Below are 15,958 nucleotides of genomic sequence, written 5' to 3'. Positions count from 1 at the left end.
TATTCACAGTTCCACCAATTTGCCTTTTCCCTGCAGCCTCTTAAGCATTTGTTATTTTCTTCTTTTGATATCTTTGCCAGTCTCAGAGGTGTGAGATCGAATCCCAGAGTGGTTTTAATTTCCGTTACTGTAATTTATTAGTGATTTGGAGTGGGGTTTTTTAAGTGATTGTTGATAGCCTGGATGTGTTCCTTTGAAAACTCTTTAAACTAGAGTCCACATTACATTTTCTCCATGTAACCTTTCCTAAAGACTTAAACAGAAGTGGCATCTTCTAACTTTCTGTAATACTTTTTACCTCTCTTATTTTGATACTTTTTTAGAACCGTGATCTCATCAATGTGGGTACTCGTACATTCAAGTGTTTCAAATCACAACCTATCCATGACTTTACAGTCCGTTTGACTCTTCTTCAGGTCCTCCCTTAAATTTCTACAGAGATTCACCTAATATGCTGGAGGTCTTCCTCTAAATCTCGTAACATTATATGGCTCCCAGTGGAGTGCTTTAAGACTTGCCATTGGTTATCTCTTACTTATGTAATATCTCTGGACCACCTCATTTTCTGGTCAGATAACTCTCCGATTACATATTTTTGGCCACTTTTCCTGCACAGTTATGTTGCACTTTGCTCCTCTACATTATTCTGGGGAAGATCCCACAACTCTGATTTCTTTGTGGATTATGATTTCCCTTGATTCATCCAGATAGCCATACGTCACAGGAAGTAGTTTAATGTTTAAAATATGAACCTTTTGTAAAGGGACCACCTTGTAAAGAAAAACACCTCTCCAACACTTAAGAACCCTGACCCAACCATGTCTTCAGAGGACCCATGATGAATCATGTTATCAACCTCCTGATAGAGATGTGATAGACTCAGAGTACAAAAAGAAAGATACATTTTTGAGCATCCACTCTGTAGATTTGTTTTGCTTGAATATGTTTATTTGTTTCAAGGATTGTTTTTTTTTTTACCCCCTACACTTTTTTACCTTCTGTCTTGGAGTTGATACTAATTATTGGTTCCAAAGCAGAAGAACAGTAAGGTCTAGGCAATGGAGGTAAAGTGACTTGCCCAGTCATGCAGGTAGAAAGTGTCTGAGGCCAGATTTAAGTACCACTTAAGTCCCACAAAAGTACCACTTGACAATAACTCACAAGTGGGGCAGCTAAGTACCATAGTGGATAGAGCACCAGGTTTAGAATCAGAAAGGACCTGTGTTCAAAATTTGGCCCCAGATACTTCCTGGCTAGCTGATTTAATACTAGTTGGCTAGCCCTTGCCACTCTTCTGTCTTTGAATTGATTCTAAGACAGGAAGTAAGGTCTTAAAAAAACACAAGCTGTAACCCCTTTCACGTACAAATTTTAGATCTTTTTCATGGTAAAATTCTGTATTTATTGTATATTTTCTGGGCCAGCATAAACTATGGGGAGGGAGGAAAGCTGGTACAAATCACCCTCTCTTTCCCCATGGCCTTTAGTCTTGAAGTTCAGCCTGTCTATCTTTTGTAATACTTTGTTAGGTAGGCTGAAGAACAGCCTGAGGTTGCAGATAACTTACTGTAGTTTATGTATTTTTAACCATTTAATATGTATTCAACTGTGCTATCATTTTGTGCCACAGTCAAAGTTTTTGAGGGTTATGCCCCAACCCCATTTTTCCCATAGCCTTGTACAGATGCCAAAGAAGACATAGCCCATGGTATGGTCCTTCTCCACCCCAAGGTCACTGATTTTGTAGCTCGCCTCTGATATACCTGGGTACTGGTTTTTTTTCCCACATTTGTCTCAAAAGCTCCTCTTTGGGTCCATGCTTTCCCACTCCCCCAAGTATCATTTGCCCACAGGAGTGCTAACTCTCTACATCCACAAATAGAACAGAAGTACTTTTCAAAAACCAAACCTCCAGAACAATACCCAGTTCAAGGCCCCCCATCTCCCTTTAGCTCTCTTTACCCATAAGAGTAGGACCCTTTTCCACCACCAAAACAAGGTCTTTTTCCTTTTTTCTCCTCCTCAGCTTTGTAGACTTCTCTCTTTCTGAGACCACAAAGATCTCTCCCCTCAGTGCTCTTCAGTTTGACTGTAGCATATAACACATTCATTTTTATCCTTCTTTTGTCCTCCCCTCCTCCTTTCATGTTGTAGTATTTTCAGTCATGACCCTGTTTAGGGTTTTCTTGGCAGGGATACTAGAATGGTTTGCCATGTCCTTCTCCAATTGATTTTACAGATGGGGAAACTGAGGCAAACAGGGTGATTTGCCCAAAGTCACACAACTAGCAAGTGACTGAGACAAGATTTTAACTCAGGGGGAAAAGTTGTTTATTATTATTATTTTTTTTAATTAATTAATTTAGGGTAGTTTCCCATGGCTACATGATTCATGTTCTTTCCCTCCCCTCTTCCTTCCCTCCTCCCACTGGGTTTTACATGTATATTTGCACTAGAGTGATTATTTAGAGTCTACATCCCCAATCATATCCCCATTAAACCATGAGATCAAGCAGTTGTTTTTCTTCTGTGTTTCTGCTCCCAAAGTTCTTTCTCTGGATGTGGATAGCGTTCTTTCTCATAAGTCCCTCAGAATTGTCCTGGATCATTGCATTGCTGCTAGTAGAAGTCTGTTACATCTGATTGTGCCACAGTGTATCAGTCTCTGTGTACAACGTTCTTCTGGCTCTGCTCCTTTCACTCTACATCAATTCTTGGAGGTCTTTCCAGTTCATATGGAATTCCCCCAGCTCATTATTCTTTTGAGCACAATAGTATTCCATCACCATCAGATCCCACAATTTGTTCAGCCAAGGAAAAGTCTTTCTGACTCAAGGTCCAGTACTCTACTGTGCCATCTAGCTGCCCAAAATGTAGCTCAAAAAAACATTGATTCATCTGTAGGCAGATTTTGCCAGATTCTGTCCATGCTTTAAGCCTGCCTTTACTGTTATCTCCACTGAACTTATGCCTTCTCTCTTGTCTCCTTGTGTACTTTTAGAAAGAAGTCTCTTATTACTCTCTCCTACTGTTAGCCTATTATTGTTCTGCTGCATTTATTCACTCTTATATTTCTTTTGTTTGAGTTGTTCAAGAAGCAAATAATCTCTCCAGTACTGATTATCTTTCTTAGAATATTTCAAACTTCTTTTTATTATTGAACACCCATCTTTTTTATGTATGTTTAAGCTCAGATTTTTGGAGTAGGTTAACCTGGTCTATATCCCAAGCTCCATTGCTCTTTGGAACACATCGTTCCATTCCCTCCCACATTTTCTAGTGGGTACAGAATTGCCTTATGTTCTTCAAATGTCCTTTCCTTTGGATTTAAAAGTCTTTCTCCTGATTGCTTGTAGAAGTTGTTATTTTAGCATCGAATTGTTCAATTCAGTGTATCTTGGATGTTTGTATCTTGGAGTTTGTAGACTTGGTGTTCCCTCCCCAACCCCTCCCCGGAGATAATCTGTGAATTTCTTCAGTTGGTATTTCATCTTCTATGTTCAGAAATTCTGGGCATTTCTCTTCTCTTGTTTCTTTGGCAAGGCTTGCCATCGCAGATTCCAGATTTTCTATTCTGCCTATTGTTTTTGCCATATACAGCATAAATTCTGCTTTCATAATTCTCATCTCTTTTGAACTAGTGGTTTGGGGTTATTTGTTATCCTCAAATTCCAGAGTCCTCTTTCTCATCAAGTGTTGGGTTGTTTTTCTTTTAACAGTATTTCATCTTAGGTGCCTGAACTCCTCCTTTACTAGATCTAGAGGCCATATTTCCTCCTGTTATTACTGTTTCTCCTGTTGATTTTTCTGCTTTTGTTCAAGATTTTTGAGTTTTCCTCCCCTTCTGAAATCTTTGGTAATTTCAGAACTTTTGCCATGTCACTCACTTTCAGTCTCCCTCCCCTCTGATTGTGTTTTCCTTAAGGGCTGGAACTCAGAGCATCTCAGCCTCCTCCCTCACTGGGGCAATTCACTGTTCAATAGCCTGAGTTTCTGCCTCAGCTGACTTTAGGGAGATCAGAAATGCCCCCATCTGGATTTTTGCTCTTTCATTCAGGATTAGCAAAGTACTTGCACAGTTACCTCTGTTCCCTAGTTGTTTGGCCTGGTACCGATTTGGAGCTTAGCAGCACAGATGTCGCTCTCCTGGGTTATCTCTCTTGACACTTGCTCTTCTAGTGTCTTCTAGCTCCATCTCTGCTGGTGCTACAAAATTATCCATCCTGGCTGACTTCAGATTTGCTAGCCTCATGGGTTTGTTGGCTCAGCACTTTTATTTCAGAGCTTTTCAGCTGGTGCTAAAGGGTTGTGCCTCTTAGCAGGCTTTTGCTTCTAAGAGACTTTGGTTACCTAGCTGTCAGTCTGTCATGGCCAGAGCAATTTTCTGTAACCTAGAGTTAGTCTCCACAACACTGGAAAAAGGAAACAGTGGGTTTTGTGGTAAGCCTTGGGTCTGCCAAGTGATGAACTTAGGGTCAGGAGGTGTCAGTTTATGGTTTAGGAGTTTGTTTAACCTTTTTGTATATTAAGCATTGAAGACCATATGGATTCAACTGAAGTTGCTTTATTTTTAGCACATATTTTATGTTTTGGAGAAGTTTGCAAGGCTATGGGGATCAGAGAACATACATATCTAATCTTCCATCTTTGTTGTTCACTTGACTCAGAAAAATAAAATATACTTTAAAAAAAAACCTACTATCCTAAATTCTAGCAAGGTCTAAGGTGAAGTGATCATTTCTCACTACTACCATCACATTTCCACCCAAACCACTATTGTATCCCTTTGGTGAGAACCAGAAAAAGAATAGGTTTCCTCCCTGTTCATTCTAATAGCTTTGAAGAGTAGAATGAACGTTAAAGCAAGTTGTTTGCCTAAGCTTTTGGTAAAAGAGAGCTCCAGTAAATGTTCAGATAGCAGAAAGCTCCATCAGTACCATATTGTGCTTCTGCCAAGCTTATATTTCTCAGAATCCTCATCAATTCCTTTTTTAATCTAGTTGGTCTGTAATAATCTGGTGACAATATTATTTCTCTTTCTTCCTCCATTGGCAGAAATACAGCAAATGTATTTCAGGCAATTAATATCTTAATATGGTATGCTTCTATTTTACCTATCCTTTACCGTCCCTCCCCCCTAACCCTCACACATAAACATATATCCTTTGTGAGCTATTGTTTTTAAATAAGATGTATATATGTGCGTGTATACTTATACATATATAATATGTTTTTCCAATGGCATGTTCCAGTCATGTATCTCAACTTATCAAGTCTCAGAGATAACTACAACATCAAATTTGCCCCCTTGTATTTGTTGTATCAATAGTTCATCTCATTCATTACCCATACTTAAAGTATAGTTGTTATTACTAGATCCCTTCTTGCATTTTATCTCATGAACTAATGAGCCTCTAAACTGTTCTTACTGTCACATGATAGCTACTTTATATGATTTCTATCTTGGATAAATATATCATTTTCCCTCCACACTCCTTTTTAGTTTAAAACTCTCTTGATTAACTTTGCAAGATTCCAGTTCAGTTCTTTCTTTCCATCAGTTGCATTACATCTGTGGGTAGGAACATCTTATTCCTGTATGTTAAGTTGTCTTCTAAAAATCTAAATTACATTTTAAGACAATTTCTTAACTGATTGTTCAATTCCAAAAACATGTAACTAAGGACCACTCACTGTAGTAATTAAAATAAGGATTCTCTAAGTTCAAAAATGAGTATACTTGATCAGTTTCTCCTATCTGTTTGAACTCTTTCATTTAGTGCAAATGCCTCTACAAATGAGTGATTATTTGATAACCAAGAATCCATACTAAAGAGAGAAATGCATATACAGACAACATACATATCTATACACATGTGTATAAATACATATGTATGAATATAAACCAAGCTCTTAACAACACATGACCTATAGATATATCTGTATGTGTAAACATATGCATGCATGTGTGTATATTTCTTTTAAAAAATTGATTCAAGACTATTCTTTATAGCCAGATGGAGTAAGCTGCTGTAGGCCTGCAAAAAAAATCTCTATCATGATTGGGACACCAGTAAAGTAATTTATTGCATTGGATTTCTATAGTTCTTAAGATGGTTTCCCAATTTTCCCTTTTTTCCTATGAAAAGTCTTATCTCTTGGCATTTATTAAAGCTGTGCCTTCCTTTTGAAGGTTTCAAGTTTGGTGTTTGGTGGGGAGCAAGCTATTATCTGCCATTTTTGTTTTAGATCAGTACTTTGGGATATTTCAGTGCAATAGTTAAGAAAAATGAGAGCATAAAATTAGAATATTTCCCAATTTACTCAGTGTTGGCCGACAAGGGAGAAATTAAAGGTTTTATGATGCCAGAGGCTGAGGAATTACTTGGAGCCAAATAGATTTTTATCTTATGAATTTACTGAGGGAAAAAGAGAGGGTTTCCTGGCTGGTTTTGGAAAGAGAAGCTAAAGAAAGTGAGAAACAGTTAACTTAAGATGCTAGTCAATTGATATATCTCAAATATTCCCAGGGATTTCTGCCTCTTAAATTTCCTGACTAATGCCAGGACTACAATTTTGAATTAAAGAATTTATATTAGTGCTTACTTCCTTCCCCTTCCCTTGGAATGTAAGAATACTTCCTCAGATACAATAAGAGAGGTAGAATAAACTTTGAGTATACCAAGACTTCAGAAAAGGGAGAAAAACCTTAATTATTGATATGTGTATACATATATAAATTCTGTAATATAGGGCAGTGATGGGCAAACTATGGCCGCAGGCCAGATGTGACCCCCTGAAATGTTCTATCCAGCCCCCCAACATTATTCCTAATCTGACAAATACAATGAGTAAGATACAATACAGTGAAACTTCGAAAGAGTTGCCTTAGAAACAGACTGACAGATGAGCACTTCCTTTCCTTTGGCCCCCTCTTTAAAAAGTTTGCCCATCACTGAAATAGAGCAATTGATTATAATTTTCCAAAGACACTTGATGTTACAAAATTCTAAGATGCGTACCTACCCTCTATACATCATAAGAAAAGATAAGAAAATCATAAACCAGACACTATGAAATTACTTTCAACAGTCATAGTATATCGAGTTATATAAAAACATAATATATGAGGTTCAACTTTTTTCAAGCCATCTTTAATGTTTCCCTTTTTGGCCTCAGACTAAGATGGCTGCTTGAGTGGAGGCAAGTAACTCATTTCCCACATACCTACTCTTAACAAAAATGTAAAAAAAAATACATGAACCAAATAATTATCAGTAGATTCAGTAAGAAACCTACCTACCTAGATAAAGACCTACCAAGATAAAGTGGGTGCTAAAACCTACCAGTGCTCTCCTATAGCCATGCTCCAGAAGAGGAGGTCAATGAATAAACCAGGTGACTATCCAACCAAATAGTACTGAAGGAGGTAGAGCTCAGCCTTAATATAAAGCCCCAGTCTAGGAACTAAGGCTAGAAATAGGAGTAAACAAAATACCTTGACCACCATAAAGGTCAGGAACAGCTAGGTGGTACAACAGAGAAAGTGCCTAACTTAAGAGTCAGGAAGAACTGAATCCAAATCCTGCTTCTAACACTTAAATAGTTATGCAACCCTAGGGGAATCTCTTAACCTCTTCATCTCTAAAACAGGGCTAATAAAATTCAGAGGAAGAACTGTGGGAGGAGAAACACAGAGGAAAAACAACTGCTTGAACACATGGGCTAATGGGGATATTATTGGGGGTGAAGACACTAAATGATAACTCTAGTCCAGCTATCAATAATATGGAATTAGGGCTTAATGTAATACTTGGAGAAATTAGATATTATATAGATATATATTTTAAGGTGTGGTCACCAGGAATCAATAATTAAGATTGATTCCATAATTAAAATAGACCCAGGTCAGGATGGGTTTTATGGTAGTTTATTTACAATTAGGAAGGTAGAAGACAAGGAAATAGAGAGAGGGAGAGGTTAGTCCCAGCCTGGAGAGGCCTGGACAGAGAGAGGATTAAAAGGCTAATTAAACTAGGCTACATGCCACAAGGCCTTAGCAATCAGAGAGGCAAGAGTCTACTTAAGGTCAGAGAGTCTAGAAAGGCCAAGGTAGGCCAAGGAAGTCAGCCTAACTTACCCACGTGACCATTCTGAGTAGAAGCAGCCTGCGATCTCTTCAGAGATCCTTCAGCACCAAGTTCAAAGCACGAACTCCCTCCACAGGAAGTTACAAACATACTTGAAGAGATAGTGTCTCTCATCACTTCCTGTGGGTCCACCTCTAATTCAAGTGGACAAATGGTAGCCTCTACACTGATTTGGACTGCCCAAAGGGCAGTACCTTGTTCTTAATTTGTTACTTATTGTCACGTGTGGGTAACTCATCTCCCCTCCCCACTAAGGGAGGTGGGGGTGACATTATCTCTGGTGGCTAGAGTTTTAACTATGAATGGGCTTGAGCTCATTCCATTTACACATTAATCAATGATACATGTAAAACCCAGAGGAATTGTGTGTCAGCTTAGGGGGGTTAGGGGAGAGGGAAAGAACATGAAACATGTAAATATGGGAAAATATTCAAAAGAAAAATAAAATTGAAAAAATAAATAAATAAAATGGGGCTAATACACCTACTTCCTTGGATTGTAAGGATTAGATGAATAGTTGTAAAATACTTAGCACAATGCCTGATACATAGCAATAGTTATATAAAAGTTAGCTATTGTTATTATTAAAGATCCAAAGAAACCCAAAAATCTAACACAGAAGATGAGAATAACTCCAAAAGAACAGGAATGACAGATCTAAAAAGGGGTAGGGGGGCAGTTACTTTAAGGACTACATATACATAAATAACTAGGAAAAAAAGTGATCAAAGGTGGCACAAAAAAATGGAATAAAAGTTCTGGAGGAAAGAATTGAAAGGAGAATAAATAGCTTAGAAGAGAAAGTTGTTAAATCTTACCAAAGTAACAGAATCTCTGAAAATTAAGATATAATAAATTTATTCCATGAGAAAACCAAAAAAAAGATTGAAAAAAGAATAAAATATAACATCTGACATTAAAAAATTGATCTGAAAAATTGGTCAAGGAGAGATCATTTAAAATACATTGGATTGAGGGCAGTTGGGTGACTCAGTGGATTGAGAGCCAGGCCTAGAGATGGGAGTTCTTGGGTTCAAATGTAGCCTCAGATACTTCCTAGCTGTATGACCCTGGGCAAGTCACTTGACCCCCATTGCCTAACCCTTACCACTCTTCTGCCTTAGAACTAATACACAGTATTGATTCTAAGATGGAAGGTAAGGGTTTAAAAAAAATAAAATAAAATACATTGGATTCCCTGAAAACCATGATTGAAAGAGAAAAATATTTGGATACTATATTTCAAGAAATCATAAATGAAGGCTACCCAAATCTATTAGAACCAGAGGGTGAGGAGAAAATAAAAAAGAATTCACCAATCACCTCCTGAAAGAATCCTCCAAAAGAAAAAGTCCCAAGAATGTCATAGCCCAAATTCAAAGCTTCAAAGTAAAAAAAAAAAAAAAAATACTTTAAGCAGACAGAAAGGAAGCATTCCAACAATGAGAAGGGATTGTGGAGCATAATATTCCAAAATGCAAAAGATACAGGCTTACAACCAAAAATAACTTACTCTGAAAAGTTGAGTTTAATACTGCAGGGGGGGAGGGTTGGGCTGGAGGAAAGGGCCTTTAATGGAATAGAGGATTTCTGAGAATTTCCAATGAAAAGACAAAGACCAGAGCTGAGGAGAAATTTTGAGCAAATACAAAGTTAAAAAAAAAAAAAACCAAAAAGTTTCCTCGTTTGACATTAGCCAGCTTTATGCTTGCTGTATTTTAACAGAGTTGGATTTGTCTGTTCCCTTCAACTTGACCCCCATTCTACCACCTCCACACATTCAGTCAAGCTTTGCCCAGTGTCTGGCAAGCACTCCCTCATCTTCTCTTTTCAGAATCCTTACCTTTTTTCAAGAGTCAATTCAGTGTTATCTTTTTGGTGAAGCCATCCCTGATGTCTTCCAATTGCGAGTGCTCTTAACTTTTACCAATTTGCATGCATTATATTCACTCACTACAATATAATCTGTTTGAAGGCAAGTGCTATATGTTTCTCTTTATATCTTTACATAGCAGGCACTTCACAGTGTTGTGTTGAATTTAATCTTATCAATTATTAGCTCAGCCTCAATGAGAAGATGATTGTACAGCCATTGGTTTTAGATTCAGCATCCTTCCAAGGAGAAATGACCTTGGGCAAGTCACTTCACCTAACTGGATTTGTTTCCTCCCCTACAAATGTGAGGGTTTGATTAGATGGCTTTTGAAGTACTTTTCTGTTCTAGCATAATCCTATGATCCTGTGACTATTGAAATAATTTACTAATTGGTCTCCCTATCCCTTCTCCCTTCCTTCCTCTGACATCTTTCACCCAGCTGCCAAAATTGCTTTCTAATGTACAAGTGTAACTTTTTTGCTCAAAAACCTTCAATGGCTTCACTTCTAAAATGAAATATAAAAACTTATCTGACATTTCAGACCCTCCATAACCTGGCTTTGACTGACCTTTCCATTTTTATTTGACTCTACTCTTCACCCACTATGTGTTCCAGCTAAACTGGACCAATAGCTATTTCCTGATTGCATTCTGCCTTTTCTTCCATGTTTTTAAGAAGGCCATCTCCTCTAGCTAAAATTTCCTTCTACATCTCTGCCTGGCAAAATCTTTCTATTCTCTCAAGACTCATTTCAAGTACAGCAATGTCTTTCTCAGATATTTTATAGCACCTTCTCTAGGCCCCCTCCTTTGTCCTCACAATCTAGCTCATATCATACATATTTTTACACACTTCTAATTCTACTTTTTAGACTTGGTGACAAGGACTAGTTTTATACTTCATCTTTCTATCTTCAGAACTAATATTTTCAAAATGATATTAAAGTTACTTTGGTGCCTAGAAGTAAATGATCACGCTTTAAAGATGAAAGAATCAATCATTTAAACATATTTTTGTATACATTAGCTTCTCCTCTCTAAGTAAAAGATAAATGTGAAAAACTTCTAAAAGACACTTCTAAAAGTTGTTTTCTCCTCTTTACAAAAGTTTTTGTTTTATGAGAATTTGCGTCATTAGCACATACAGAAACAGCATGTTTTTATTTGTTTCCTGATAGAGTAAGACCTGCAGATTTAGCCAAAATAAACCAGGTTTGTAAAAGTGTTCAGAAAAGAGACCTTTGGAAAAAAGTTAAAATTGTTTCATAGTTTACTGGGCGTTTTTTACCAGCCTTATAAAATATCTAGTGAGATATATATATATAGATACCAAAGCCACCTATCAAAATAAAATTATAATCATTTTCTCCCGGAAAAAAATATGCCTTTTCTGTTTGCTTTGGGGCAAATAAGAGCATATTCTGATACACTTATAGGAGAAAGTTTAGAAGCCATGCTATAGGATGGTATCTGCGTTGTACTTGTTCTACTCATCCTGCTACTCTTTTTTTTTTTTAATCATTAATTTCTGTCTCAGAATCATTACTGTGTATTGTTTCCAAATCCTTAGAGTGGTAAGGGCTAGGCAATGGGAGCGCAGGATCTCACCCAGCTAGGAAGTATCTGAGGTCAGATTTGAGCCCAGGATCTCCTTTCTCCAGCCTAGTTCTCTTATCTTCTACCCACTTAACTGCCCCCCTGTTACTTACTCTGTATACTTCAGCCTTCCACTGTACCATCATATTGACCTGGTTGGTATCCCTTAGACCCAGTACTGTCAAAACATGATGATGCCCTTAGAAGTTACTAAAGTGTATCAATTTTTACTAAACACTAACAAAAACTACAAAAACAATAGTATAAATCAGCGATGGGCAAACTTTTTAAAGAGGGGGCCAAAGGAAAGGACATGCTCATCTGTCAGTCTGTTTCTAAGGCAACTCTTCGAAGTTTCATTGTATTGTATCCTACTCATTGTATTCATCAGATTAGGAATAATGTCACAAGGCCAGATAGAACATTTCAGAGGGCCACAGTTTGCCCATCACTGGGCTATAATTTATATGTCTTTACTTTAAAACAGTGACATCCTTTGAGACAACTGAGGTGTTGTGGGTTGGTTTACTTTTATTATATATTATATTTTATATATTATTTCATCATTGGCACTCTAATTCACCTCCTCTCTACTTTGTAATTGGTTGCAACCATCAAAATATCTATATGCACTGCATCTAAACCCTACTGTTTCTGTTTATTGCTCTCTTCTCTCCATTTTTCTTTAATTTCTTCTATTTGTTTTCCTTGGTATTTCACTCTCTTTTCCCATGCTTTATAACACTGGTGCCATGCTTCCTACTATTTGGCTCTTCTGATTTGGGTTAGTTTTTTAAAATTTATGGTTAAGGGGGCAGCTGGGTAGCTCAGTGGATTGAGAGCTAGGCCTAGAGACGGGAGGTCCTAGGTTCAAATCCCGCCTCAGACACTTCCCAGCTGTGTGACCCTGGGCAAGTCACTTGACCCCCATTGCCTACCCTTACCAACTCTTCCACCTATAAGTCAATACACAGAAGTTAAGGGTTTAAAATTAAAAATAAATAAATAAAATCTAATTATAAAAAAAATTTTATGGTTAATAAGAACTGTGTTAATTAGGCACACCAAACTCAACATGTTCAAAATAGAATTCATCCTCCCTTCCCACCCACCCCCAAAATCACCTTTCTTCCCTACTTCCCTGTTTTTGTCGAGGGCACTACTATCCTTTCATTCATTCAGGTCTACAAAATTAGTTAGCATCATCTAGTCACCTGCCCCTTCTCTCTACTCATATGGCAGTCACCCTTGTCACACTTGCCTAAACCATTCCCATAGCCTCCTCTTTGATCTCTCTGCTCCCATATAGCTGCCCATCATTTCACACCTTTGCTCAGAAACCTCCATGGGTTCCCTCTTGCCTCTACGATCAAATATAGATTCCCCTCTAAGTACTTCACAGTCTGGCTCCAGCCACATTTCTAGACTTATGATCCATTACTTCCCTTCCTATAGTGTACATTCCAGCCTCATATGCTGTTTTCTCTATATAGCATTCTACTTTCAAGCCTTTACACAGGCTGGAAGGTGCTCCTTTCTTATCTACATCTTGAAAAATTCCTCAGCAGTCAACCCAAGAACCATCTCCTGCATGAGTCCTTGCTTATGTCTTCCAAGAGCCAGTGTCTTTCCACACCTCCAAATTACTTTTTTGTGTGTATTCTGTATGTATTTACCCATAGACATGTTATCTCCCCACAGAGAACATAAGCTCCCTGAGGACAAAGATCATTTCATCTTTGTCTTGTATCTTTGGCATCTGGCACGGTTTCTAGCATGTCTGATATACTTAATAAATATATGCTGATTGCTTGGCATCCATAGAGCAGACCAGCCAATTCTACTACATCTAGTCTTCTGCTTTTCCCAACTATTTTATTGTTACTCAGAGGTAATTCCTATGTTGCCAGACAGGTTTTTTTTTTATCTTTGCTTACTTGTTTTTGTTTTACTTGGACATTTTACTTTTTGCTTTGCTATTCAACATGTTTAAGGTTCCTATAATACTCAGCACTGGATTAAAGAAGTATTTGTCTTATAATATATAAACAGTAAAAATTATTCACATTTTGCATAAGAAGTATAACAGTAATAATTTAAAATTTTTTCTACCCCTGGAAGGAAACAAGTGATAATTGGGAGATAAAAGTAAATTGTAGTGTGGAAGTAGAAATACAGAATAAAAACAACTGCTGGATCACATGGGTCGATGGGGATATGATTGGGGATGTAGACCCTAAATGATTACCCTAGTGCAAATATGAATAATAAGGAAATAGGTCTTGATCAATGACACATGTAAAACCTAGTGGAATTGCTCATTGGCTACAGGAGAGGAGGGTGGGAGGATGGGGAGAGAAAGAACATGAATCATGTAACCATGAAAAATTTTTCTTAATTAAATAAAATTTAAAAAATTAAAATTAAATTTTAAAGTAAATTCTGGGGGCAACTAAATGGCACAGGAGGACTTGAGCTCAAATGTGGCCTCAGACATTTCCTAGCTATCTGACCCTGGGCAAGTCACTTAACCTGACCACCTTGACCAGTGGTTCCCAAACTTTTTTGGCCTACCGCCCCCTTTCCAGAAAAAATATTACTTAGCACCCCCTGTCAATACTATCACCACCCCCTTAGAGTTATTCACCACCTCCAAATGCACCTGTGGCCATCACTGCTTCCCTGGATCGCTGCAGCACCCACCAGGGGGCAGTGGTTCCCATTCTGGGAATCACTGACCTAGACTTTGCCATTCTTCTGTCTTAGAATAGGTAATAAAACAGAAGGTAAGAATATTTTTTTAAGTAAATTCTACTTTGAAACAAAAAAAAAAACAACTTTTCAACAGATGTAAATAACTTATTGTGTATTACCTTTACTTTCTGTTGATACATGCATACTGCATATTCTGAGTAACATTATTTATCTTTCAGGTTGTAAATTATCTATATGCCAATAAGATGGCTTTCCGCTACCCAGAACCAGAGGACAAGAGCAGCTATGTTAGATCCAGAATGTGGAAAAGCAATTATGATTCTTTGCTGCCGGATGTATATGAATGGCCTGACTTCGCAGCATCACCTCCCAAAATAATTGAATAGAAGCATTCCTACTAAAAGAACACTTGCTAAGCTGCAGGGACCTCCTGACTCTCCCCCAACCCCCTTTTTCCAGACCAAGTAGAAAAAATGTTTGAGATATGCAGGATTTCTGTGTTTTGTTATCTTACTCTATTTGCTTGATTTATGTTCCCCCAAGTATCTACAAATATCATTTGTGATACAGTATATCACCTACATTGTTCATGCATTTAAAAAGGTTCAATTGACTATAATGTTCTCATTCAAACTTGGAGCGTGTACCACACTATATATGTTTTAAATATATAGATATATATTTTTTAATATGTATTTATTTGTACTCCCATTCCCTGCTGAATGCCAAAGTAAAGTTACTTCTGCCATTATAAGAAATAATCTTCTCCCAGCCAGTTCCTTCAGGATTACTATTTCAGATTCACTCCTATGGAAGTGAATAACAAATCTAACTTGAAGCAAGAAATCCCTTTAATTAGAAAAATATACACTTAACCAAAGTCTAGAGGCAAGTTTTTGCTGGTATCCAAAATGTCATTCTTCATTCAGCTCCTTTATTCTAACCATGGACTTTGAAATTCTCTTTACAAATCTGACAGACTAAGTGGTGAGATAGGAAAAGTTTGACATGTTCTTTATTTTCTAAAATATTATATTGGTAGAGTGAAATGGGAGCTAATGCTCAGCTTAGAAAAAATAACAATTTGGCCAACCAATCTTGAAAAATACACCAAAATTGTAAGACCCTTTTCTTTGTTAGTTTTACATAGGTTCTGTTGGTGTGGAATTTACAAAATACTAGTTAAGTGCTCAGTGTTGGAAGTTATATTAAAGCAAGCATATGGTTCATAATATTTCCATTTTCTTGGATTTCAAATGATTCCTTAGAGATAGAGAGGATGTAATACAGTAGAGGACTTAATAATATAATGTACCATGTAGTCATAAATTATTAAGCTAAATGTATTGTCCCCTTCATAATCATCACTTAGGGAATCTATATGCTTCCACCAATCATCCTGCCATTTCTCCTGTTTTGGGAACTCCTTGGAGTTATTTTCAGAGTTTGTTTTTCTTAATACTAAAAATTTTATTTTTATAAATAGCCAAAAATTGTTCAGAGACAAGTCTGGTAAATAAAATGGGTGGTGAGTGAGATAAGTAATATCTTTTGTAGGTTAGGAATTTAAATATGAGTATAAAAATACAAGATTATTTTTCTTTCTTTTAAACTGGCTTGG

At 37.2% G+C, this 15,958-nt stretch overlaps 1 protein-coding gene across 1 annotated transcript in view; it reads left to right on the top strand.

The window, feature by feature from the left end:
• The window catches only part of ME2 (malic enzyme 2), a 95,216-nt gene extending 80,259 nt beyond the window's left edge, over nucleotides 1–14,957 (top strand). The window contains exon 16 of the mRNA XM_044664710.1: nucleotides 14,556–14,957. Coding sequence (XP_044520645.1) covers nucleotides 14,556–14,723 — 168 coding nt within the window. The 3' untranslated portion in view covers nucleotides 14,724–14,957. The remainder of the gene's footprint in view (nucleotides 1–14,555) is intronic.
• The last annotated feature ends 1,001 nt before the right edge of the window (nucleotides 14,958–15,958 follow it).

Source organism: Gracilinanus agilis, chromosome 1 (assembly GCF_016433145.1).
Source record: "Gracilinanus agilis isolate LMUSP501 chromosome 1, AgileGrace, whole genome shotgun sequence".
Taxonomy (NCBI): Eukaryota; Metazoa; Chordata; class Mammalia; order Didelphimorphia; family Didelphidae; genus Gracilinanus; species Gracilinanus agilis.
Note: the sequence above shows the minus strand (reverse complement) of the source record. Positions and strands in the feature narration are given on the sequence as shown.